Source organism: Zootoca vivipara, chromosome 9, assembly GCF_965207765.1.
Source record: "Zootoca vivipara chromosome 9, rZooViv2.hap1.1, whole genome shotgun sequence".
In the NCBI taxonomy this organism is placed as follows: Eukaryota; Metazoa; Chordata; class Lepidosauria; order Squamata; family Lacertidae; genus Zootoca; species Zootoca vivipara.
Window position 1 is genome coordinate 26,345,115 of NC_142592.1, and position 27,439 is coordinate 26,372,553.

General features: G+C 41.9%; 1 protein-coding gene across 2 annotated transcripts; it reads left to right on the plus strand.

The window, feature by feature from the left end:
- On the plus strand, positions 1-27,439 carry XPOT (exportin for tRNA). 2 transcript variants are annotated; one of them, XM_035127035.3, is made up of 25 exons: positions 1-146; positions 4,499-4,629; positions 6,438-6,520; positions 7,788-7,844; positions 9,439-9,508; positions 9,651-9,869; positions 10,555-10,739; positions 10,973-11,141; positions 12,503-12,739; positions 12,947-12,985; positions 14,045-14,107; positions 15,004-15,128; positions 15,449-15,590; positions 15,678-15,797; positions 16,002-16,096; positions 17,082-17,151; positions 18,544-18,782; positions 19,418-19,703; positions 21,157-21,346; positions 21,929-22,045; positions 22,210-22,325; positions 22,921-22,968; positions 23,805-23,876; positions 25,957-26,013; positions 26,805-27,439. In XM_035127035.3, the coding sequence occupies exons 2-25, from the start codon at positions 4,570-4,572 to the stop codon at positions 26,829-26,831; spliced, it is 2,886 nt and encodes a 961-aa protein (XP_034982926.1). In that variant the 5' UTR covers positions 1-146; positions 4,499-4,569; the 3' UTR covers positions 26,832-27,439. The 2 variants fall into 2 exon arrangements, with proteins under 2 accessions (XP_034982926.1, XP_060135619.1); XM_060279636.2 differs by lacking the exon at positions 1-146 and adding an exon at positions 2,869-2,981.

Sequence of the window (27,439 nt, forward strand, 5' to 3'; positions counted from 1 at the left end):
GAGTGGCCCCGTGGCCAGCTCAGAGGCGGACCTCGCACACTCTGCAGCGGGCGGCTCTTCCTCTGCCCGGCTCCCCTGCGGTTGTGGCGGCCTCTCGGGAGTGCGGGACGACGACGCCACCCCTCCCTGATGGAATAGCTGGGAAGGTGAGGAAAGGGGGCGCGGGGCGCGTGCTCATTCCCGCGTGGCCCGCCTGGTGGCCCCCAGGAGGGGCTGGGGGGGCGCCCTACTTGGCGGTCGGTCAGCAAAGAGGTGCGCTTGGCAGGCCCTTCGGTGGGTGGTGGCGGGGCCACCCGGTCGGGCAGGTCCGGGGACAGCGCTGCTCTTCCCTTGGGGGCGAGAGGGAGCCGGGACCCCGCTTGAGGAATCCCTGCGGGACCCACTCCTCGCCCTCGGGTGGGGGTGGGGGATCCGGCTCTCGCAAATCCCCACTTGGCCAGTGATCGTGCCTAGTAGGGAACGTGTTGGCGCGGGGGGGGGCTAATCTCTTTTTAGCGTGAAGGGGATGGTTTAAATAAGAAATAAAAGCAATGCTGCACCCGAAGGCCTCTTGCACATGAACCCGTTGCGCAGCAGCTGCTGGGTTGGTACGGAGTGGGGCTCGGGCCGGTTTCTTAGCCCGATCGACTGGTTGGTAGCTAGTGAGAAGCATCAAGGGCAGGAATCGTTTAAAAAAAAGGGGGGGTGGGGTAATTAATTTGCATTAAGAATTGGTTCACACATGCCCATCCGTTGCTTGGTGTTTCATCGCTTTACAGCCATCCAAAAGCAATACTTCAGCTGACGCCAAACTTTTTCCCCGTTTGTTGTGCATCATAAGCGTGCGAGTCATTGCGTGATGGTGCATTTGAGCTGTGAATGCACTCGTAAGGATAGGAGTCAGTCAAGTGGGCTGCAATGGATTGAAATTAATAAACTACAGTACACTGAATAGTATACCTAAAATAAGCCTGGTTTTGAACACACCCTTAAAACGCCTCTTTGCTCACTGATAGCCCTAAATTAGTTCTGGTTACAGGTAGGTAGCCGTGTTGGTCTGGGTCGAAGTAAAATAAAAAAATTCCTTCAGTAGCACCTTAAAGACCAACCAAGTTTTTATTTTGGTATGAGCTTTCGAAAGCTCATACCAAAATAAAAACTTGGTTGGTCTTTAAGGTGCTACTGAAGGAATTTTTTTATTTTAGCCCTAAATTAGTAATCTTTGCATGAGTAAGAGTCACCATAGAAGCTCCATATCTCCTTGACTGCAGTAGTTTATAGTGGTGACAGTTCAACACACACACACACACACACACACACACACACACCTGATCAAGTGTTGAAAATGATGTCACATTACATAGGAGCATGTGTGGCATTAATTCACCATCCCTTAATATAGCTACCTTGGGAAAGCTGAATAGTAATGAATGACAGCATTTTCACTTTTTAAATGATTCATTTATTTCTAGTCTAATCCATGCTGTTGTAAATAAATAATGCAGAGGGAAAGGTCAGTTTAAATAAAGGGGAAATTAAAAATTGTTGCTTGGGACCCTTTCTGTATGACGGTTAAAGTTGCTTCAGTGCAGGGGGTGACAGCTGTTTTGGGCCCTTGAGTACATCTGCAATTGGGAGAAACCCACACAGACCCCCCCCCAAACAAGCACACATTGCAACCTACGGTATTCTATTGGCTAGGGTATAATGCTTCTTTCGAGCCTGATTACAATGAGAGAAAGGGACCATGTAAGTGACTGGGAAGATCTAAGTGGGCGCATGTTAACAATCCTCGCTTTTAATGGAAGGTCTTGTGTCCAGCTTTATTTATCTGTGTGGGAACAGATATATTTTATGTTGTTTGCACAGATTCGCTCCTGAATTAAAATGACTGTGTCTTGAGTCTGTCTAAAATGGATGTTTTTTGTACTGTATTTTTAAAAAGGTCTATCTCTTATGCGTCCAGGAGTTTAAAGTTTCTTGTTTTTCACTAGAAATCTTTGAACTTTTTGGTATAAATAAGGTGGATAATTCACACTTCTACTGAGGTGCATGTTCAAAGTATTCAATCCTTTAAGGTCTTGTAGTCTTTACCAGGGCTTTGTATAGGAGTAGGGCTCTTTCCTCCCCTTAAGTCTGTAGAGGGAGTAAAATTACATATTGCACAAAATCCTGTGTGCTGCAAGAATTCCAGCACAGTGTCATGCTGTCTTTTGCAAACATGAGATCCCCCAGGAGGTAGAGACCAGTGTTCCTTCTTTCCTACAATAACATGGAGAGGCCTAGTTCTTGTCCCATTCAACTTCAGTGAGCTTATTCAAGGAACAAAGGAGTGGCTCTCATTTTTTGAAGTAGCCTCTGACAGCCCAGAGAGGTTTTTGCTTAGAAATAGGAACACTGGGATGGCACTGATGGGTCTTGTTCACTAAGGAAGTCAAATAGTAAGTCAAATGGTATAGATAGCAGAGCTAAAATATTCACATGTGCCTTATTTATCATGCCACCAGCATTCTAGCACTAAAATGAAAACATGTCTTCTTTCACTAGTCATGCCAGACTTCTGGTTCCTTTCGGTCCCAGATAGCACAGCCAATGGATAGGGATGATAGGAATTGTAGCTAGCAGCTGAAGGACTAAAGGTTTCCCAGCCCCACTCTAGAGGGTGGAAACCCATCAGATCAAATACTAACTCCAGTACAGGATATTAAGTCACTATATCTTCTAAAAAAATTGGAAGTAAAATGAAAACAACTTGGAATGCAATTCCATACCCATTTACTTGCTGAACTGAATCAAACTTCTGGATAAACATGTAGAGGAATACAGTACACTGCTCATTTCGTGGAATCTCTATGAAGGGCAGAAAGCTTTCTTGTGATATATCTTTTATCTCCAGATGGCTAACCTGTGAAATTCTTTGATGCTGTTGGATGCTGTTGGTCCAATTATTCCTGACCACTAGTCATACTGACTGGGACTTGAGGGGCAGGGGCCCACACCATGTAAGGATTTAAAACAGATATCAATTTCACAAAATCAAAAATATGTAGGTCAAGTGTGTTTTATATTGGGGAGCAACGAGTAGCTTCTAATGCAGTGGTATAAACATCTAATGAAACTGTGAACAACTAGATTGCTTTGTTACATTCCAAATAAAATTGCGCAAAAAATGTCTTGCTCACATGGGTATCCAAATTTTGGCACATTGAAGTATATGTTTTTGTACGCTGAAATGGGTTGATATAATGAGTTTGCTTTTTGAAAACATTCCCAACCCCAAATTTTGATATGCAGCCTGAAATATCTCATCTGCATGCAGTGCTTGATGTAGACCAGGTTGCAGTTCCAGGCACACACTTGTAGTTGTGCTTCTGAGCTCTGGTGACTTCCGATACTTCCCCATTTGAGCCTCAAAGACTCTTGCCCCAGGACGCCACAGATCTAGCAAGTGGCAGGACTTGTTTTAAATGATCATCTCTATGACACTTCAAATGCCATCCCACTCTAAATATAACTTTTCCAAAGCCCGTAAACCAGCACCAAGCAAGGGTGTGACTACAATTGTTCTTAGGCTTGCTTCTTTGGGATGAGAGTGTCCTTTAGGAAATCTGATGAGTCTTCAGTTCCTTAAGTTGGTTGAAGATCCTGCTGCAGTGGAACAAAGAACTGCTCCCCGGATAACACAAACCTTTTATTCATCTCTGCACCTTTCAGTTCATATGCACTGCACAGACAAACCACACAGCCCATTGTTACCTTAGTAAACTCTGAAGCTGGCAGCTAGGCCATACCTTCATTTTTATTTTATTCAGGAAGAGAATTGTACAAGGAGGTTTGGTAACCCTTTAAATATTTCTGTGGCAACGATATGGCAGCAAGTTTCATTCTTTCTGGACTAAACTGCTTACAGTCGTACCTTGGAAGTCGAACAGCTTAGTTCCCAAACATTTTGACTCCCGAACGTCGCAAACCCGGAAGTGACTGTTGCGGTTTGCAAACAATTTTTGGAAGCTGAACGTCTGATGGGGCTTCCGTGGCTCCTGTTTGGCAGCCAATCAGAAGCCATGCTTTGGTTTTCGAACACGGACTTCCGGAATGGATTCCATTCGACTTCCAAGGCTGTATTATTTAATATAGAACACAGTTGCAGTGTTTATGACCTCTAACTCTCCTCCTTGCCCCATAGCCTTCAACCTCCCATTGTAGTTCAAACTTTCATTTGGTTGCTTGAATTTATATACAAGGAAGTTCTACAACAGGAGTGGGGATCCTGTGGCCCTGTGGATGTTGCTGGATTTCAATTCCCATCGCCCTGGATCATTGGCCATGCTGACTAGGGCTAATCAGAGTTGGTCTTCAACAGCATCAGGAGAGCCACAGGTCCCTGTCCCCTGTTTTTAATAAACCATATGCATTCCACATGGTTAGGCTTCAGCACCTGATACGAGAAAATAAGTAATTGTATTGATCGGTGCCAGTGATTCAGACTCTTTGTTTTCTTGATTTGTTTTCTCTGCAGATGTATGCAGCTTCTGCTGTGGGTGAATGGGATAATCCTGTTAAAAATAGGGAAGCTGGAGCATAGCAGAAATGGATGAACAAGCTCTTCTGGGATTAAACCCAAATGCTGACGTAGACTTCAGGCAACGAGTAAGTTTAATTATACTTTTTTTTCTCAATCTATGTAACAACAGGTAGCTCACTGGACATGAATATGATGTTGATTTCAGCTTAGAGTAAATAGTTCAGACCCGCAGTCAAAGATTCCACTGGTTTGAAAGTGTATGGGATGTTTTTTGAGGCTTCCACCCTCTGTTGGTGCCTAGTTTTTTTGAGAAGCATTGCCCATGTTATCACAGGTGTCGGCAGATTCCAGGTGTCTAGGATCTACAGCTGAAACTTGGAAAATTAGAATATTGTCGAAAAGTGCATTTATTTCAGTAATGCAACTTAAAAGGTGAAACCAATATATGAGATAGATGCATGACATGCAAAGCAAGATATGTCAAGCCTTTATTTGTTGTAATTGTAATTATTTGTCATTAGGCGGGTCAATTGTAAATGGAATGTAATTAATGAAATGTAACAGCGATGTTTATTTTTTTTTATTGTAACTATTTGTTTTATTACTGTGGAATTTCCAAAAGAAAGCATTTGTAAAAATTAAAAGAAAAAGAAAAAATAATAAGTTGCATTACTGAAATAAATGCACTTTTCGATGAGATTCTAATTTCCGAGTTTCACCTGTACTTTGTTCTAGACATCTTGAGGTTCACCAACTGGGCTTGGGTGCAAAATAGTGGCTTGGGATATATAGCCAGATGTAGGTTGGTGTTCAGAAGATGGAATCAGCTACTTGCTGCACCTCATGAGCCATACACTGGGATAACCTGCATATATAAGAACAAATACATATCCACATTAACTGCCCACCAGGGATCCTAACAGACCAATTTTTTTTGTGTGTGTAACCTTTTTGTTGCTGCTATTATTAAGCTGCTGGGACTCGGAGTCCCTTGCCAATCTATGCAATTCATCCAGTGATCAGCTAGTAGACCCCAGTCTTATTTTCTGTTCACCAACGTACTATCCCTCCTCACTTTTCTTGGCTCCTTATTTTTCTTGTAACCTAGGCCTTCTTCCTGGTGCTCCTGTCTTTTCTCTAGTTCTTGTAGTAACATACTGGCTATTAACCTCACACAAGTCCAAGGGATTCCTTCCCCTTTCGTATTGGTCTCTCTTTCTCAACTCTCTACCTCAGGCATAGGCAAACTTGGCCCTCCAGGTGTTTTGGGACTGCAACTCCCATCATCCTTAGCTAACAGGACTAGTGGTCAGGGACAGTGGGAATTGTAGTCTCAAAACATCTGGAGGGCTGAGTTTGCCTATGCCTGCTCTACCTCCTGTGCCTTGCCCCCCCCCCACTTCATTTTTCTCAGTTGCTTCCTCCTCTCATCCTTCCCTCCAATTCCTTTTTCTTAGTTGTTGTCCCTTTTGTTTCCCTTTCCGTAGGCAACCCTGTACTTGCAAAACTGGCATAATGTCGACATCATTTTTCTCCTCCCCCGCACCCCACCTTGCTTGATTTAAAGTTACAGAGAAACTTATGTATTCAGGGTTGTGTCCAGGAAAGTTGTCCCGTGCCCAGTGCACAGAGAATTCCCTGTGCAACAAGGCTTCTTTCCCTCTCCTCTCCCCACAGGCCCCCAGCATTCCACTTAATCTGCTCCAGAGGACTCTCACATCCCAGATTGGGGTAGGAGGGAGGGAGAGAGAGGGGGGGGAAAGTCTTCTAGTCCATGCACTAATGGGATAACTTCATTGAGTACAACCTCATATATTTATATTATTTCGGAGAATATTCCTCAAGTGGCTACTCTAGCAACTTTCTTTACAGCTTCTGGAAACTTATTTATTTATTTATTTATTTATTAATATATTTATTTAATCATTTTTAGGCATTGGCCTATTTTGAACAGCTGAAGATCTCTCCAGATGCTTGGCAAGTGTGTGCTGAAGCTTTAGCCCAAAGAATCTACAGGTAGATAATAAATAGTTTTGTCTTTTTCCCTTTAATCTGAGAACGTTCTGAAGTTCCACAGGGCGGGTGCCACTACCGAGAAGGCCTCTGCCTGGTTCCCTGTAACCTCACTTCTCGCAATGAGGGAACTGCCAAAAGGCCCTTGGCGCTGGACCTCAGTGTCCGGGCTGACCAATGGGGATGGAGACGCCTTCAGGTATATTCCTTGGAGCGGAACAGAGCACATAGACTGCAGCATTGCAGTGAACAAAATAAAAAGTAACAAGTTGGTTCCAATGCTTAGTGCTTGTCGTTGCTGGTTTAAAAGGTAGGCGGGTCATATATTGTGTGCTACAAGAGGTAATAGTTGAACTTTAGATTAGAATCTCTCTTTGGTCCTGGCAGAAGATTCGTCATAGACTAGCTTTGACTGGAGAGCCCTAAACCAAAGGATGGGTGTGGATATTGACAGGATTATTTTCATAGCTGCCAAGTTATCCCTTTTTTAAAGGGATTTTCCCTTATGCTGAATAGGCTTCCTCGCGAGAAAAGGGAAAACTTGGCAGCTATGTATTTTTTCCTGATAAACTGATGGCTGGCATGAAATGGTTCAGAGTAATGGGCAAGAGTGAAATAAAGATCAGCTCATGTTTGCAAGTTGCCCCTTAGGAAGGAAAGCTAGGCATGGGTGACGCCAAGGTCAGAGACAGATTTGCAAATTACAAAAATCTTTTGTATCCCTAGCTGTTCATAAAGAGCCCTCGTGAAGGTAGCTTAAAAGATGGACACCGTTTCTTTGTTGTTGTTGTTTTTAATACCTTGTTCAGTTAGGTTGCCTCCCTTTCAGTATAAAAGGCTGTATGGACTTTGACCTAGAAGCGACTGAATCTTGCAGCCTGTCGATTTAAGCATATCATGATCTGAAAGCACAAGAGTTCTGCTGCTGGAGGTCTGTGATTGTGGCCTTGGATGCGAAGTGGCCTTGGAGTGTTAATGCAGCTCTCCAAGAAGGAATGATTTTGTAAGTGAAAGCACAGGTGCTCAGGATGCTAAATACTGAATTTTAGGTTTGTTCAGTGTAGCCCTAGAATACACAGCCGACTGAAACTGGAATCACTGTGTTCCCACCCCAAGGGTTTAGTTTTCTGCAACGATACCAAATTGAATCTACCCACAAAACCTTGGTGCTTGTATCCAGTTTTCAGAGTGCACCCTTCACGCTGAGTGGCTATTACGTACAGTACATTGTTTCGTTGTGCATTGATTGTACCGTTCTTCTTTGTTTCAGCGATGATCACATCAAGTTCTTCTGCTTTCAAGTCCTGGAACATCAAATTAAATACAAGTGAGGCGGCATCTTTACATTTATAGAATTGCAGCAAACGGAAAGTAAATGCATGCTAGTGTGCAGAGAAATTATAACCGCTTACGTTTCTACTAGTTCACATGTGCAATTCATTTTCTTCCTCGAGTATTCCATCCCCCGATTTAATGCATTTATTTAACTCTCAATTGTCTAATTTAGCTGCACTGAAATGGCCAAAGGTCCACTCTGCCACCCAAAGTGCTACTGAGGTTTTGTGCTGGACGGTTCAATGAAAAACCTATGGGGCTCCCTGACAATTGGGGTGGTTTCTGATCCCTGCATATTTTCCTGGAGGGTGTAAATTCATCCTGGTGTGGTTTCTTAGCACATGGTACATCATCCAAAATGTTCACGTTTATGAGGCCCCCTTCAACATTAAAATAAGCAGACATCTATCTAGATCAGGCATCCCCCAACTTCGGCCCTCCAGATGTTTTGGACTACAATTCCCATCTTCCCCGACCACTGGTCCTGTTAGCTAAGGATCATGGGAGTTGTAGGCCAAAACATCTGGAGGGCCGTGGTTTGGGGATGCCTGCTCTAGATGGAGCCTACTGGCTACATTTTGTCCCTTTGGTTGTTTGGTTGTTGCTTTACTGCAGCTCCCATCAGCCCTGGCCATTGGCAATGCTGGCTGGAGCCAATGAGAGTTGGAGTTCAGAGGACCAAACGTTAGCCACCTGGGGAGAAAATGTTTAGGTATCCTGACAAGATTACCTGCTGCCACCGCCTTCCTATTCCTCGGGCTGCAGATGTTCATCAGGAAAGGGTCCTTGTACACTGTACAGTGAAGCCAAGACAGAATAGACAGCAGTTCTGATTAGTATTACTGTACTTAGCCAGCTAGTGCCGGGTGCTTTTTGGAGGGTACCATTTAGTTAGATAAGTAAACAATAAAGCAATGAGAGAAAATTTAGAATAGCTTACTGGAAGTTTTATTGTTGTAAGTCAGGCATGGCTAAACTTGGCCCTCCAGCTGTTTGGGGACTACAACTCCCATCATCCCTAGCTAACAGGACCAGTGGTCAGGGATGATGGGAATTGTAGTCCCAAAACTAGCTGGAGGGCCAGGTTTGCCCATGCCTGTTGTAAGTTATTAGGAGGAGGTTCCACCTGCTTGCTTGTGTTTGCCCTCTACACATCCATTGGCAGCTCCATATTTCTTAGGTTTTTAAAAAGACAGCCCTCTGAGGCTGGGGTAGTGGACTGATACGTGAATCATAACAATCTCTGTGATCGTGAAGTGTTGTGCCATCTGAGGGAGAGCAGCTTTTTCCACAGCAGGCACCTTGCCGTGACTTGCTCTTGCCCATTACTCTGAACCAGGTGGAGCAGGAGAGCTTTAATCCCAGTGCTGCATAACTTTGCTTCATTAATACACCTGCTCCACCTGGACCAGGAGACCTCTTGGCGGTTGCCGTTTTACTTGCTCAGCTTCCACCTTGATTGCTACCACTAACTGAACATCAGCCAGCACACAACAGTTACGGCACAGATGATGCTGATGGGCTGCAGGTTCCAGGGTTTAAAATATACATATGCAAATTGAATGTTGTTTTGTCCTGCGTTTCAGGTATTCCCAGTTGACTGAAGTACAACATCAGCTAATTAGGGAAACACTCATAGCATGGCTACAGGCCCAGGTAGGTTTCTTCACAACTTGGTTATGACTATTGTATGCAAATATCTGCTTGCAACTGTTCCCAAATATTTTCCAATATTTTCTTGCATATTTTGAACATACTGCACCTTGAAATGTTACTATAAAATGCTGGTTCCGTTTAGATGGTGAATTCTCAATCGGAGAAAACGTTTATACGAAACAAAGCCGCACAAGTCTTCGCATTGCTGTTTGTCACTGAATATCTCACGAAATGGCCCAAGTTTTTTTTTGATATCCTGTCTGTGGTGGGTCTCAATCCTCGAGGTGTGGACTTGTATCTTAGAATCCTTATGGCAGTTGATGCTGAACTGGTAGACAGAGATGTTGTTCACACATCAGAGGTAAGTTCTCTTCTTACAATTCAAATGTACACTGTTACATAAGTCCTGTTTTCCTAACTTGCCTTGCCTGTGAAAAGCGTTTCTGAAAAAATGATTTCTGCTCTCATGGTGTTTTCTGTTCTGAAGTTTCTGTCTGCAGTTTAAGTAAACTTGCAGTGCAATCTTACACATGTCTAGTCAGAATTAAGTCCTATTGAGTTCAATAGGACAGTCCCAGCTACTGCCTGACTCCTTTTGCTCCTCTTCAAACACAGAGGCCTTCTGATGAGACACTTTTGGTGGTCCCACATCCCCCTGAGGGCCAGCTGGCCTTTACCAGGGGCCAAGCCTTTAGTGTGGCAGGCCCTGTCTTGTGGAATGCCTCACCAATAGAGTTTTCAAGTAGAAGTCATCCCTGCTTGTTTTTAGACGCCTTCTAAAAACTGTGTTGTTTAGACAGACATTTCAAAGCAGAGATTCTTTTCCAGCCAGCTTTTACACTAACACTTTTTAAAACAACCTTTTGGAATTCTTGCAGCCCATACCTCCATTTTTTTTGGTGTATAAGAAAGCAGGGAGGGGAATCTTCAGGGTGTTGCACGCCAAAGTTGGCACTTGATATTCCTTTTTAAAAGGTTAAATGTTAGTGTATAGACTGGCACCAACCTGTTCCCTTCCAAAACTGACAAACTTCTTACATTTGCAGGAAGCCCGCCGAAATACCTTGTTAAAAGATGCTATGAGGGAGCAATGCATTCCAAGTTTGGTGGAATCATGGTACCAAATTTTGCAAACTTATCAGTACACAAATTCAGAGTTGACATGTCAGTGTCTTGAAGTAGTTGGAGCATACGTCTCTTGGATAGAATTGAGCCTAATCGCCAATGAAAGGTAACATTTCTTTTGAATTAGAGAATGCAGAGACTAGACTCAATTTCCTAAATAAAGTTTGCTTTAAAAAAACACAAACACAATTCCAGAAGCAACAGTCTTGAAGTTCTTTGGGCATTATAGCTGGGTTATATTATTTCCTTTCCAGAGCGAGCAATAGCAAATTGGTAAATGTAACTCAGTGATACTTCAGTTTGCATCTACCGAGTAAAACTTTTGTGTATCCCTTTTAGATTTATAAACATGCTGCTAGGTCACATGTCTGTAGAAGTTCTGCGGGAAGAAGCGTGTGACTGCTTGTTTGAAATTGTAAATAAAGGAATGGACCCAAATGATAAAACGAAACTGGTGGAGACGTTGTGTCAAGTGTTGCAGTCGGCTGGTCTCTTCAGTGTTGACCAGGTGAGTTCCCTTCTGTAAAGAGAGAGAAAAAGCTTGAGCCTATGTTGTGATAGCCTCTGCAGCTGCTGTGTGCGTAAGAAATATGTAACATATACTGGTGAAACTTGGAAAATTAGAATATCGTCGAAAAGTGCATTTATTTCAGTAATGCAGCTTATTATTTTTTCTTTTTCTTTTAATTTTTACAAATGATTTCTTTTGGAAATTCCACAGTAATAAAACAAATAGTTACAATAATACAAAAATAAACATCGCTATTACATTTCTTTAATTGCATTCCATTTATAATTGACCCGCCTAACGACAAATAATTACAATTACAACAAATAAAGGCTTGGCATATCTGGCTTTGCATGCCATGCATCTATCTCATATATTGGTTTCACCTTTTTAAGTTGCATTACTGAAATAAATGCACTTTTCGACGATACTCTGATTTTCCGAGTTTCGCCTGTATTTCTTTGCCAATGCCATCAGAAGTATAGTATGCTTCTGGTGGTTCTTCCCCTTCTTGTTGTTGTTGTTTAGTCGTTTAATCATGTCCGACTCTTCGTGACCCCATGGACCAGAGCACTCCAGGCACTCCTGTCTTCCACTGCCTCCCGCAGTTTCCCCTTATACCTTCCCCTTATTCCATTGTAATTTGCTACTCTTCCCTCTCATCCCAAACTCTTATTTCTGTCTTAATGCTATCTTGTTTCCAAACTGATTCTCACCACCTGAATTGCACCTAGTCCTACTCATGTAGAGATTGGCAATTATATCTGATGCCAGTCATATAAATATGCTAGCAGATGTGCATAGAGGGTGAGAGAGAAAGTCCTACTGGGTTGATAGTTTCAGGGCTCCGTGCAAACTGTGTTAAGTTGCTTGCATCATTAGTTGACCTCCAGCTACTGTAGGGCTGAATAGGATGCTTCCATCTGGCGGGAATGTAAGGAAAGCCCTGCTAGACAAGACCAAAGGCCTCCCTAGCATCCTGTTTCCCAGAGCAGCCACCGAGATGTCTATGGTAGGTCCACAAGCAGGAGATGAGGGCAATAGTCTCCTGCCATTGTTCCCCGGCAAGTGACATTTAGGGATATTCTGCCTCCGATCCTCAGGAAACATTTTTGGCCTTTTCTGGTAACTTCCCTGCACATAATTGTTCAGAAATCCCACAGAGCTCAATGGAGCTTGCTCTCTATAAGTGTGTTTAGGATTGCAGCATAAGTAAATATAATAAATGCAATTATAAATCTATCATAACTGTATCCACGTGTATGCCATTTTGATTGGTGTAATTTGAGGTTCAGGTAGATTAGTTGCTTGGGTGATGTAAACTAAATTTTTAATAATAATTTGCTTAACCAACTTCACAGGAAGAAGATGTGGACTTTCTGGCCAGGTTCTCCAAACTGGTGAATGGGATGGGACAAGCACTGATAGCTAGTTGGACTAAACTTGTGAAAATTGGAGATATGAAGAATGCCCAGGATACTCTGCAAGCTATTGAAGCAAAAGTGGCCCTAATGTTGCAGCTTCTGGTTCATGAGGATGATGATATTTCTTCTAATATTATTGGTTTTTGTTACGACTATCTGCATATACTGAAGCAGGTAAATTGATCTTCTTACATGAAGGCTAACAGTACAGATTCATTTTGAAGGAGATGCATGCTGGTAAAATCTTGTTCTTTGAAATATATGATTTTTTAAAAAACCAAACAGATCTCCATGTTTTGTTTCTAAAACCAATGACCAGTGTTAATATGCAGAAATTGCTTGAGACACTTCAAAAGTAAAGCTTGTCCTTCCCTTTTGCAGCTTCCTATGCTTTCAGAACAGCAAAAAGCTAATGTAGAGGTAAGAGTAATTAAAATATATTCCCCCAGAGCTTGTAACTGAAAAGAAATATCTCTTCTGTCCTCTAGCCCCCAAAACCTCATTATGACTAAAATGTATTGGGCTCTATCCAGTGATGTCATCCTGTTGCTGCAAGCACAACAGGCGCCTCCTCTCCCCACCATGCTCCTTGTTTGTATCCCTCTTTATCTCTGTTCTGGACATTCCCCATACCCTCTGGAGCAGATCTTGGGGAGAGCAGGCAGGGAGAGAAAGTCTCTTGCAGAGATGGAAGGAAGCCCTCAATGGCTTCATTGGATACAACCCTTTGAAATGACTTCTTTTCTTTTTAAAAGAGATGGTGCAATGCATCCTTTTTTCTTTTTTTTTAAGTCGAGAGTTTGATGCTAGCTAAGGGTAATTTTGTACTTTGGTTAATTGTTCTGAGCTGGCACTGTGCAGCTTGGCTTTATATATTTAAAGAGTTACATGGAATGGCCACTTCTTTTCCTACACAATCTTTTCAGATATAGTTTCAGAATGCCGAAGTACAAATCAGGGCTCACACCCATTCCATTCAGTTCAACAATGCAGCGAAGATGGCCTACTCAACCCTTCCTTTTGGATGAAGTAACACTACTTCATCAGTGGGTGGCAGTGTGGTCTAAACCACAGAGCCTAGGGCTTGCCGATCAGAAGGTTGGCAGTTCTAATCCCTGCAACGGGATGAGCTCCCGTTGTTCAGTCCCAGCTCCTGCCAACCTAGCAGTTCAAAAGCACGTCAAAGTGCAAGTAGATAAATAGGTACCGCTCCGGCGGGAAGGTAAACGGCGTTTCCATGCGCTGCTCTGGTTTGCTAGAAGCGGCTTAGTCATGCTGGCCACATGACCCGGAAGCTGTCTGCGGACAAACGCCGGCTCCCTCGGCCTACAGAGCGAGATGAGCGCTGCAACCCCAGAGTTGTCCTCTACTGGACCTAACGGTCAGGGGTACCTTTACCTTTACCTTTTACACTACATTATGTTTATTGTAACCCCATATAAGGATGCTAACCTGATCAACTGTTTTCCATTACTACAGGCAATTATGTTGGCTGTTATGAAGAAACTAACCTATGATGAAGAATACAACTTTGAAAATGAGGTTAGCTGTCACGTTTGGCAGGTTTTAGCTTTTTGTGGTTGAACGTTTCGAGAAACGGTTCAATAATGTATTGGTAACTCTTGAGGAATTTTTTGTAAATATTCAAATACGTGCCATTGTAAACATTCCGTACAGGACAGGGAGAAGGAGACACTTTAGTTTCTAGGGACCACAGCGCCAAGCAGCAAACATGGACTTGTGTTCTTAAATGCTTGTGTTTGAAGCTCTCTGCGTGCGTCCTCATCTGCATGTGAAGCAGAAATATTATTTTTATCAAACCCGGGTAGAAATGAGGAGTGGGTGAGCTTTTTGTTCTTCTTCTCCTTGTGTCAGGCAGGCATAAGAGGCCAAAGCGTTGAGGAAGGGCCTTTGTCCATTCTAAGGCATAGCTCTTTTCTTTGTAGAAGTTGGAGTGAAACTCCTACCTTTATGGAGCTGTGCTTTCCCCAATACTATGCTAACCCCCTGAAGAAACCTGAGGATAAACAGCTACTGCCCATGTCCTTTCTTTATGTTGAGAAGGCCCATCCAGTTTGGTGTTCTTCACAAAGACCAAAATCAGCTTGAAACCAAATAAGGGCTCTTCAGATTTTGCAGTGAGGCGATGGTTCAAAGACTTAACTTCTAGTTAGTTTCCATGTGACCACTTGACGGTGGCGTGTGCAGCTTGACAAAACTACTAACTCGTCTCTTGCAAACCTCCATGATTAGGAATGAATGACTCTTGCCAGAGTGAGAGAATATTATCACAAGTTAGTTAGCTAAACACTTCAATGTTACGCAAAGAATTTTACGTCCCTGCAGTCAAAATGATCAGACGTTTGTTTGCATTTTATCTCTTCTTATTTCAAAGAATAAAAAGTAACACCTTTGGTACTGTTCACACACATTGACAGGGTGAAGATGAAGCGATGTTTGTAGAATATCGGAAGCAACTTAAACTGTTGTTGGACAGACTTGCACAGGTTTCGCCTGAATTACTCTTGGTTTCCGTACGGAGGGTTTTTAACACTACATTGCAGTAAGTTTTGTGTTAGCTTTGTTAAGAGTTTTTCCCTAGTCCATCCTGGTCATTTGTTGCTCTCTCTTTTTTTTAAGCATCAAAAATTATGTTGACATTTAAGAGATCCTAGATATTACTTGTCTTGTTGTCCGCATTAAACGATACAGAGAAAATACTTAAATCTTTGAGTTTCTAGTCTAGGGTATCCATTATAATCTTATTAACACCCCCCCCCCCGGATTTTTTACTTTATTTTGGAATTAAAAACCCTCGTCTGATACACGAAAAAGTACGGTATATACGTGCCTTATTTGGGCCTATTCTATTCTGTTTTATAGGAACTGGCAAACTAAACCGTTTATGGAAGTGGAAGTAGCAATCAGGCTGCTGTATATGCTGGCTGAAGCTCTTCCAGTATCTCACGGGGCTCACTTTTCGGGTGATACTAAAGCCGGCGCTCTGCAGGACATGATGCGGACTGTAAGTACAAAACGAACTCAAGACGGATGTCCTTTTCAGCAAGACTTTCTTCAGTCAAGGTGACTCATCCTTTTCTCCCTCTTGCAGCTGGTTACATCGGGTATTAGCACCTATCAGCATACATCAGTAACCCTGGAATTCTTTGAGACTGTGGTCAGATATGAAAAGTTTTTCTCCATTGAACCTCAGCACATTCCAAATGTTTTAGTAAGTCCATAGTAAATGCTTCCTTTTATTTATTTTTTAATGTGCGTTGGTTATCAGTAATGCTTCTACACCCCCTCCCCCTCCAGACAGTTTTTTGTAAAAAGGAGTTTGGGAAACGGTTTTACCTCTTTCCCCAATTTATTACCCTTTTCCATCATGCAACGTGGCTTAAAGCGATCAAACTCCTCCCGTCTTTAATTGCAGATGGCCTTCTTGGATCACAGAGGTCTTCGCCATAGTAATCCAAAAGTGAGAAGCAGAGCAGCTTATCTTTTTTCCAGATTTGTCAAATCCCTCAAGTAAGTTGTTTGAAACCTAGAGACTTAATGGGAATATTTTCAGAAATAAAAAAGCTATTTCCCACCCTGCCCCCCCAGGAAAATGAAGCTGCATAAGCATAATCATTCTTTACAGTGGTACTTCGGTTTAAGAACAGTACAGTTTAACAACGATTTGCTTTACAAACTCTGCAAAACCGGAAATAGTGTCCTGGTCTAAGAACGGAATCCGAACGGTGGAAGGGCACCGGCGGCGGGAGGCCTCATTAGGGAAAGCACGCCTCGGTTTAAGAACGGTTTTGATTTAAGAACGGACTTCCGGAATAGATTAAGTTCGTAAACCAAGGTACCACTGTATTTGCATACCACTTTTCCATGGCCAGCCATGCTCAAGGCAGCTCACAACATCAAAAAGTTTACATAAGTTAATTCACTAGCAATACCAAGGCGCAACAAAATATAAATAGTCATAATAAGCTTGGCACTTTGTGCAGCGTCTAGAAGTCACTACAGAAGGCTGTTTTCTAAACAAAAATAGAAGTGTGGTTTACCGATCTTCAGCTTTGATTTTTATCCTCAACTACTAAGGCCATGAATTCAGGTTCTTGTTTTCTTGATGTGTTGTTAGAAATACTAAATACGGCTGAAAATTTGAATTGGGAGACTTATGGAAAAGTTCAGTAGTTAACCCACCTCTTCTAAATCAGTTCACTGTTACTCCAGGACATCAAAATTCTGGTAATGTGTTTTCCGTAAATGTGTTTCTATTAGGTTACAAGTGTAATTTTAAATAAACAAATTCAGTGTTTTTTGGCTTAAGTTGTTCATCATTTACTGATGAACAACTCATCCCAATAAATAGAGAAGATTAGGGTACTTATTTTTCCCCCTTTGTACTCTTGCAGTACAAGATGTTATAACTTCTAAATTGATACTTTTAAAAATACTGTTCAACACATCCATTACTGTAAAATGTTTGTAAGCATATTCCACTCCTATGTTTCAGCAAACAAATGAACCCTTTTATTGAAGATGTGCTGAATAGAATACAAGATCTGCTGGAACTTTCTCCACCTGTAAGTATTTCCTTTTGTCTTGAATGAAAAGGGCAAAGAGGGTGGGCCCATAACAGTGGGGAGGAAGGCAGGACAACGTTATACATTCTGAATTGCTGTCGAAATATAGGAGATGATGCAAATGTACACATGTTGTTTGCATGGTTATCAGGTAGACATGTTGCATATAGTCTGCAACTTACCAATGTATGCCTTGTTTGGGTTGTTCTTTAAATGACCTTGGCATGTGGCATGTGCCATATCTCATCTTAAGTGTGGGCTAGTGGTCTTGGACTGGCCAGATGCGTTCTTCAAATTCCCATTTGACTACAAGGCTTACTAGGTAACCTGCGGCTTGTCATTATTTCCCAGCCTTCAGATGTTGTAAACATAAAGGAAGGGTGGTATTGATCATGTTTACTGCCCTAAGCTTCTTAGAGGAGAAATGGCAGGATAAAAACCTAAGTCGGTCATCCAAAAGTGAAGTGAATTCGGAAGCTACCTGGGGCCCTCCATAGATACAATGTCAGATTATAGACTGGATGTTATGGCTGTTCATGGCCAGGGTTTCTAGAACCCTGGAGCTGCTTAAACCGTCTGAGCCATCCTTTGTTTACCAATAGCCCTTCTTATCATATAGCATAGTACTACCTATGGAGACAATTTCCCCACCTCCATTTTCCCAGCCCCCCTCCCCCAGCTTTCACATCTCTAACTGCTTATTGTTTTGAGACAGATTCCCTAAGTAGGATACGTGCATTATCCAACTTACTAACATGTCCCATTAGTGCAAAGATTTCCACTTGTACAGTGGGACTTCTCTGCTTTCCTCCCATTAGGCGTACCCCATGCCTTCCCCATATCTACTCCAGAGAGTTGGGGAACCCCTAGAACAGATTTTTTTGGGGGGGGAGGAGGAGAATCCTATTGTGCAAGTGGAAATTCTTGCACTGATGGGAATCATTACTCAGCACTGTTTTATATGCAATCCATGGAACTTGCCCAGCTAAACAATCGTTTCTTCATTTAACAAGAAGTCCTTCAGGATGTAAATCATTCATTGGCTCCTGGACCCATTTAGCATCTCTTTCATTGGGAACTTTGAATGCAGACCAGGGTGAATGTTGCATTAGAGGCCCATAGACAGTCCTATATGCGTTCGAGACATTTGAGATCAACTTCACATTGTTGTTGTGGCATGCGAAGTAGGTGGAATATACCATCGGAAGTGATTATTTCCAAATAAGTAGCACCCACAGTGGTAACTCAGCCTCATGAAAGATTTGAGCAGTAGCGTGGAGTGTTGCTGTACAAATAGGTTGTTTTGTGTTTGAATTTTTTAAAAAGCTATTCTAGATTTCTGCACGTAGGAAATATCTGAACATAAAGCTCTCCTTTGTTTTCTGGTTCCAGGAAAATGGCTACCAGGCTTTTTTAAGCAGTGATGACCAACTGTTCATTTATGAGACTGCTGGAGTACTAATAGTGAACAGTGACTACTCTGCAGAACGGAAGCAGGCTTTAATGAGAAATCTTTTGACTCCTCTAATGGAGAAGTTTAAAGTGCTGTTAGAAAAACTTATCATGGCACAAGATGAGGATAGACAAATGGCATTAGCTGATTGTCTGAATCATGCTGTTGGCTTTGCAAGGTGGGAACAATATATATAGTTTATTCAATATAGTTTATACAGAGGTATAAGTTTAAAGAAGAGGTTTGTGGGCTGCCGTCTGCAAACTCCAATGTTAGCAGAGGTTCACATGTTTGCTAAAGTCTAAGCTGGGGAGGGGTTCCCCGCCCTTGATATTGCTTAATTTCCTACCCTGTTATGGGAATAAAGCTTGGGAATCTGATTTGGTGGTGGAAGGATGTCTCTTAAAAGTACATCCCTCTGTGACTAGAAATAATGAGAGCTACAAAAATAAAAAGGCCTTGTGGAAACTGAATGCAATTGCTCCCAAATCTGAAAAAAAATACTTATGACTAAATGTTGATAAATATTTATCTATCAATGCCTTTGAGTAGTGTAGCCCAAAGAGCCTATTGGGCATAGATTTACAAAATTTCTTCAGAACAGTCCCCGTGAATTAAAAGTGCAGTTAAGTGTGACCTTAACTAAAACATGGCAAGGATGATAAAAATGTTTTAGCCGTTGGGTCAGATTTGCTTTTGATACTGGTCTGATTTGAGAATGGCATAGCTGAAATATTTTTAAATGGCTCATCCTAAGGATCTGGCTGCTTGTGTATGGCAAAAACCTTGACTTCTTCTTCTTCTTTTGCACAGCCGTACTAGCAAAGCTTTCAGCAACAAGCAGACAGTAAAGCAATGTGGCTGCTCTGAAGTGTATCTGGACTGCCTGCAAACCTTTTTACCGGCTCTCAGCTGCCCCTTGCAGAAGGAAGTTCTCCGAAGCGGTGTCCGCACCTTCCTTCACCGAATGATTATTTGCTTAGAGGAGGAAGTTCTTCCGTTTATCCCTTCAGCCTCTGAACATATGCTCAAGGATTGTGAAGCAAAAGACCTTCAAGAGTTCATCCCTCTCATAAACCAGATCACAGCTAAGTTCAAGGTAGGCATCTCCCTCGTTGTAAAAGGTGAGGAACTAAAATAAGTGTCTCTTGAGCCTGCCTACGAAGTGAGATCATCACCAGAGGCATTGCTCTGAGTGTTCTCACCATTTGAAGTTAGGTGGATGATGGCAGTCGGAAGGGCCTTTTTGGTGATGGTGCCTCATTTGTGGAATGCCCTCCTTCGCTTGCCTGGCAGCTCCTTCAGTGTGTTTTCAGTGCCAAATACCCTTTTTTTGTTTTTCCAGGCCATTAACAAATTTCATCTGTCTAGCGCCTGAATTTATCATTCATTTAGTGTCATTTACTTATCGGTTGTATTTGCAAGCTGCCCTGGAAATATTGACGGGCAGCAGTTACCTTTTAGAAACAAGACGCTTGAAAAGATACATTCCGAAGCAGGATGTCTAATTGCAGAAAACCCTGATTTCTTTTTCTTTTTAATCTTTTTAATCCCTCTGTTAAAATGTGGATTTTTTGGAAAAGGAATTTGAAGAAGAGACTGCATTCAAGTGAGGGTATTCAAGTGTTAGTGGTAGATGCAGAATTCTAATATAATAGCTACAGTCAGTGATGCTGTGCAGTTGAGCCTTCAACATTTTAAAAAACCTTGCTTTTTTCTTATAATGAGATTCTCTCCCTTGCTTGTGCAAACTTGCTCCAAAATAGGGGATTGAAGCCCATTTCGGATCAGATTTTATTCCCCAGGTTGTGGGCAAACCATACATTATCCAGTTTGGTTTCAACAGCAAGCTATGAATTTAGTCAAACCAAGGGAAGGAAAGAGATGGGGTTCTCAATGGACCAGCCCAATGGGTTGGCTGCAGTTAATTCTCTGTAAAACAGGAATAGATCTGCATCATTCAGTTAGTTGCATGAAAGGGAAGGAATGTAAAGCAGTTTCCATAGGCTTTTCAAGACTATATTTAATATAATACCTTGTGAACATAAAGCAAAAAATGATCTTGTGTGGGTTGTTTGGCTGGCTGAAAGTGCCATTCCACTTGGGTAATTATAACTAAATTGACTAACTTACAACTAAGAGAATAGTTTGGCCATCATAATGGTGTCATCCAAAATAGCACTCTGTGTACAGCAGATATCCATTCAAGTCCTGAATGCCTTTTGTGTGAAAGTGCAGTTTTTGTATTTCAACTCCAGGAATCCCTGCTAAAAAGGCAGAGGAAGTTCTTAATGTAGATGCTCTCTATTATCAAAAAATGTGGGCTTATCTTGGGAAGTTTGCGTTGATCTAATAAGTTAGAGTTGAGAGAAGTAAACAGTGTTATCCGTTGTGCATTTAGATATATAGGTTTAACGTTAGAACTTTGTATCTTTAATATGGAAGTATAATAAGCTAAGGACAAGTTACTTGCCTTTCCGTTTATGGTTTGTTTTGCTCTTGCTCATCCATAACTTTAATTTTGTCAACTTATCTTTTCCCTATCCCAATAGAACCAGGTCTCCCCATTTCTCCAACAGATGTTTATGCCTCTGCTGCGTGCTATTTTTGAAGTCCTGCACCGCCCAGCTGAAGAAAACGACCAATCTGCTTCATTAGAAAAGCAGATGTTACGAAGGAGTTACTTTGCCTTTTTGCAAACCGTCACTGGCAGTGGAATGAGTGAAGTCATAGCCAATCAGGGTAAGGCATGGCTCATGATGGGAGCAGGGCCGTCTCAAGCACGTTGGGCGCCCGGGCGCCATGGTGCAGAGATCGCTCCGGCGCCCCTGCCCCGCTCCGTTTCTTGCCGCGGCTGGTGGGCAGGCACACGGTTTCAGCACGGTTTCTCCCCTACCGGGCCGGCGCCCCACGCCACCCAGACTACCCCTAGAGCCGGCCCTGGATGGGAGACTGGTTTCATATCCATATAATTCTTCTAGTATAGAAGTGTGGTTCTTTAGCAGGGAAAGAACTGTGTAGTTCAGAAGTTCAGTTGTAGAAGGTTCTTAAAGTGAGTTGCCTAGATAAAATACATATGGGTTGTATCTAATCAAGGCCATTTATTTCAGTAGATCTTTTCTGAGTATGCCTTAGGTCAGATATAACCCTGTACAATTATTATGTGTGTGTTCCTTGGAGGGGAAATGCTTTGTAACACATGATTTATATATGGAAAACGAATTGGCCAGCTTTGCACTTTGCTCTTGTCAGACCAGAACCATTTGTTATTTATGGCCACTTCATTGGTTTGAATAAGGTTTAATTGAGATTTCCTTCCTCTAGGTGCAGAGAATGTAGAACATGTGTTGATCACAATCATCCAAGGAGCAGTTGATTACCCAGATCCTATTTCTCAGAAGACATGCTTTATTATACTTTCAAAATTAGTGGAACTCTGGGGTAAGGTTGCCTTCATACCATAATGGCTTAAGTTCGTGTTCCGCCTTCAAATGTTGCAGTAGTCACTGTGGGGATGTGCCCTCTTCTTCATACTGTGTGATGCTTACCCTTGGTGATGAGAACCTGAGAAAAGTCTGAATATTCTTGTTTGGCTTTTTTTTTAGGAGGCAAAGACGGACCTGTGGGTTTTGCTGACTTTGTCTACAAGCACATTGTTCCTGCATGTTTCTTAGCACCTTTAAAGCAAACCTTTGACTTAACAGATGCACAGACAGTATTGGTATGTATTCTGAAGCCTGACAACATTGGGAAACAAATGGCTAAATGTCCTGTCCTGTAGACACACCAAATTGGGTAGTGGGTGGCTCTCCTGAGGTCTTCTAAGATGCAGGAGCTCAGAGGAATCTGGAAAGCCTATTCACAGAATATAGAAAACTTTGGGGTTTTTAAAAAGAACTCCTATACATAAGAGGCAGTTGGAGCCATGTGGCTTCTTGGTAAATTGTGTCTCCATGGCTGATACCCTGAATGCCAACATACACAAGTACAGTAGTAGAATTCAGGGCCTCCGCTAGTATTCAGTCTGCCAAATGTAGATTGTGTAGAGCTCCACAAGAGAATTCACCAATCCTGAAATCTGGCGTCAGATTCCATCTGGCTTAGAATTCTGGTTAGCCACTCTAGGAAGCTTAAAGCTCTCTTGAAGAGTGTGCAAAGCTCTGGCTTTATTTGGAAGCCTTTCTACTGCTAACAAAGGTTATTTTTTACAATGAACTATTTGCCCCAGAAAGTGTAAATGTAGCATGTAGTTAAAACTACTGAAATTCCAATACTCAAATGTTTGTGCTGAAGTATTTTTGTTTCATTTTTATAAGGCTTTATCCGAGTGTGCAGTGACACTAAAAACAATTCATCTCAAAAGGGTAAGGCTTTTGGATAAGTGACTATTTTATTAATATCCTTTTTTACATTGTCAAAAACACTGTTTCAGTTCACAATTTGCAGGCTGCAGAAGAGAGGCTCTGTGGAGGGTACATTTCCTGTTTTGGTTGAGTTTCCCCCCTAGTGTGTATTGGCTTGGACATACTCCTGTATGAAATCCAGGAAGAAAATTCTGCAAGTAAACTTCCTGAATGTTGCTTTTAAAAATAAGTCACAGGAACTGGACACTTGCACATTTCAGCTGAGTTTGCATTCCTTCTGGCTGCAAAAATACCGAGCCTCCTGATTAGTTAAAAATGTTTTGCCATTCTTGCAGCCTATTCTTTCAAAATGATCATATGTCAGAGTTACGATAGTCTGTATATGCACAGTGATAGGAGGGGCGTGGTGTTAGCTAACATAGGAACTTGCACAGAGTTATGTTTTTTAAAAAAATGTTTGCTTTTCTTTAGCCTGTGTGGTGCCTTTTTGAATGTAGAAGTGATACAGGCCCACTTCAGACAATCATATTTTGATTTAATAATCTGAGATATGAGCAAGCTTTTTGCCGTTTGCTCAAGCCATGTTTAAACTAGGAAGTTTCTAATTAGCCATTGTTTCCTGTTTAATCTGAAATAGAAAACTATGGTTCCCAGCTTTGGAACAAGTCAGGATCTTAAATCAACTCGGTTTAAGACCCCCCTCTTCCAGTGTTTGGCTACACTGGCCAAAGCCAATCTATGATCTTATTAACTGGATAAAAACCCGTAATGTGGAACAAGTTCACATGATAAAATACCTAACCGGAAAAACACTGTTTGGATGTTCCTTTTTGCAGGGCCTTGAATGTATTCAGTATCTTCAACAAGAATATCTACCTTCGCTACAGGTAGCTCCCGAAATAATACAGGTAAAACTTATTATTTGGCTGATGCATGAGATTGGATCTCACAGGACTAGTGAAGATTAGATCCCATCTCCCTGGCAGCTCCCCAGTCCCCCTGCAGGAAAAATCAAAAACCTCACAGTTCCCCTGAGGGGGGGGGGGGTAGGATCTTGTTGAATGGGGTAGCATGCTAAGCTGAGGGGAAAGGTGTGGATCCCAAAATGCCCTGGAGCTAATCCAGTTCGGGTTTTCCTGTGTGTAACAATGTTTGTTATTTTCAAACAAAACATACTGTAGTATGATTGCAAGTTATAGCAAGAGTGTTTGATGATTTTGACTGTTCTTGTAATTAGTCTAGTTATCCTAAACAGTAAGTGTCATTTACTTTCTAAAAGATGACTGAAAACTAACCTGTACCCGCAAGGTGTATTTTATATGCACATTGTCTTGCTGTATGAGAACTGTGCTCATAGAAGGTTTTGCAGGGAGAAACAAACCCACACCAGAATTTAAGGTTTCACAGAGATAACACAGTTATCCTTGTCGTGATTCCCTAGCAAATGGTCCTAATTACCATGGCTGAATAAAGGTCCCTTTCCTCTCTGCCTCCCAACTGATGACTGATGCTATTTGCTACAAGCAGGTTTTAACTGATGCACAGAGAGATTATTGCATGCAGGAGCTTGAACACACACAGTCATCTGCTTCCTCACACACAGATCTATAGATACTGTGTTTCTCCTAAAATAAGACATGCCTATAAAATAAGCCATGGCACGATTTCCATGCGTTGAAAAAATATAAGACATACCCCGAAAATAAGCCGTAGTGCTACTTGGTGAAGAGGACAAAAGTGGCATTCGCGGTGGAGAGGAGAGGAAGGCACGAAGAAGAAAAGAGGAGCGATTAAAGACGCCTCGTGAATGACCTCCGTGTGCGTCTCTTTTTCTCCCCCTGTGCGCGTCTCTTTCTCTCCCCCTGTGCGCGTCTTTCTTTCTCCCCCTGTGCACGTCTCTTTCTCTCCCCCTGTGCGCGTCTCTTTCTCTCCCCCTGTGCGCGTCTTTCTTTCTCCCCCTGTGCACGTCTCTTTCTCTCCCCCTGTGCGCGTCTTGCTTTCTCCCCCTGTGCACGTCTCTTTCTCTCCCCCTGTGCGTCTCTCTCTCTCTCTCTCTCTCTCTCTCTCTCTCTCTCTCTCTCTCTCTCTCACACACACACACACACACACACACACACACACACAGAGAGAGCCCACCTCGCGCTTCCCCCCACCTTTTCCCCCTTCCATTCTACCGGTATGTGCCCAGCCATGAGTTGCCTGTTGATTTCCTCTTGATGGCCGAGACAGAGAGCGAGGCAGGCAAACTGCAGCTACGGTAGGAAAGTAGCAAGCTCTCGCAGACGCGCGGGTGGTTTTTTTTAAACTGACATCCCCTCCCTTCTCGTTTTGCCGAGAGACCCAGACAACTTGCATTCCTAGGCTTCAAAGGTTATGCATATGAAAGAGGAGATTAAGGAGATAGATAAAGACAACTTCCTATTATCACCTTGCCTTTGTCCTGAAAGGTAGAAACCTTATGGTAGCCATGAGATCTGGGCATCAAAGGAAAGTACTTAACAGCTATTTGATAAAGCCAATTGTGATCTCAGGCAGCATCTGGCTAATCAGTCCTGAGAGAGAGAAACGTGATTTCTGTTGTACAGCATCTGTAAAATTCATATAAAAATCATTTCCCTGTTATGATCCAGCCCCCGAATAAGACATACCTTGAAAATAAGCCATAGTGTGTTTTTTTGAGGAAAAAATAAATATAAGACGTGTCTTATTTTAGGAGAAACACGGTAGATCCCATTTCTAAATGGTTACATTTTCATTAGGATTGGAAACAATTTCCAGGTACAATGGAAACAATATCTACATACAGCATTTTTATTGTTGAATCTACTGTACTACTACTGTACTACTCTTATTATTATTATTATTATTATTATTATTATTATTATTATTTTGAGAGGAACACATTCGTAGTTGCTGAAAAAAATAACCATGTTACTTCAAAGTAACAGTGCAAACTATTTGCTAATTATTCTGGTGCTTTTCTTGTAGGAATTTTGTCAAGCACTTCAACAGCCTGATGCTAAAGTTTTTAAAAATTACTTAAAGGTAGGTTAAGTTTGTATCAGTATTCCATCTTTCACAGGTGAAAGCATTTTGTCATGGATTAAATAGGTCTTGCACATACCTGCTTGCATTTACCATAAACTCTAAATTAAGGGTGGGGGGACCTGAATCTTCCCTGACCTGACTGGCTGGGACTGGTGGGAATTGGGAGTCCCAACATCTGGATTTCATATGCAGCTTATAGTATTTTATATGACTTTTCAATTTAACTATGGCCAAGATAGCCATGTTGACGACTTGCCATAAAAATTGCACGTGAAAAGTTGCTGAAGCATTTTATCAACTTCTCTTGGAGGGTTGAAACTACCCTTAAGGCAAATAGCAGACAACATAAGCATCGTATCTTATTTCCTGTCCAGGTGGGAGACTCCATTGGCAATTTACTTACTGCTCTTCATGGTGTCTAAGAAATTGGGGACTGGATTCAGCTAATGAGTCTCATAAGCGGAAGCCTTCTCAATGACTTCCACTAGCACAATGGGGCTTTCCTCCCCCCCATACCCCCAAAATGGTTATGGGGGGTTGGGGGTAACTCCCAGTTCATGTGGGAAGGAGGGGGAGATGGCCCCGTCTGGCAAGCTGCGATACTTTCACATTTCTGTAGCGCTACACTGAATTCCTCCCAGGGATTTGATAGTCTCTTTGCAATGGTCCCATTTAAACCTGATTTCGCCCACTAGCAACATAGGTTTTTTTTTATTCTTGGCTTAGTGGTACTGTTCTTCTGTGCTTTCTTAAACTCTAACATGATATATACTTTCTTTTAAAAACAGGTATTCTTTCAAAGAGCAAAGCCCTAAGAGATCTACTGAAACCTTTGACTGTTTCCCCGAATCAGGATTTCCATATATTAATTTGTATGAATGCAAACTCCTGTGCCATTCAGGCTTACTTTTTCTTTTGGAAGACATTGCTCTGTGCTTCAATCAGTATGTGTATTAGCCTTTTTGTGTAAAAGTGCAAATGAAATGCCCTACATTGTGTTGGTTGATGCACATGTGGCATGTGGGCAAAACGTCTTGCCTGCCTGCCTACTCAGAAACACTCTATGTAGGATAATTGTGTGCTGTAATTAGTACAGCAAAAAGAAAAGAAAAGAAAATATCCTTTTTTATTTTGAATTTTTTTAAAAAAAATGTATAAATTCCTTCCAAGCCTATAGGAATGGTTATAAATTGTGTACATTTTTAAATACTGAGTAAGATATTTGCATATTAGAAATGAAACTCATTTGTTCATGCACGGTGATATTAAATAAAGCAATCAAACTTGGTTTTGTAGATAGATGTTTCATTGGAGCGGTCCTGATGCTGAAGTGTATGCTACAAAACAATTATTAATGGATCAGATTTACAACAAGATCTGGTTCTACATTTTTATACAGAAAAATAAATTTTATTCAATGAAA

Bases quoted from the DNA above. Each gene is read 5' to 3' on its own strand.
- XPOT (XM_035127035.3), top strand. From the start codon at position 4,570: ATGGATGAACAAGCTCTTCTGGGATTAAACCCAAATGCTGACGTAGAC. The intron at 4,630-6,437 runs GTAAGTTTAATT...AATCATTTTTAG, and splicing joins ACGTAGACTTCAGGCAACGA to GCATTGGCCTATTTTGAACA. The intron at 10,740-10,972 runs GTAACATTTCTT...TATCCCTTTTAG, and splicing joins AGCCTAATCGCCAATGAAAG to ATTTATAAACATGCTGCTAG.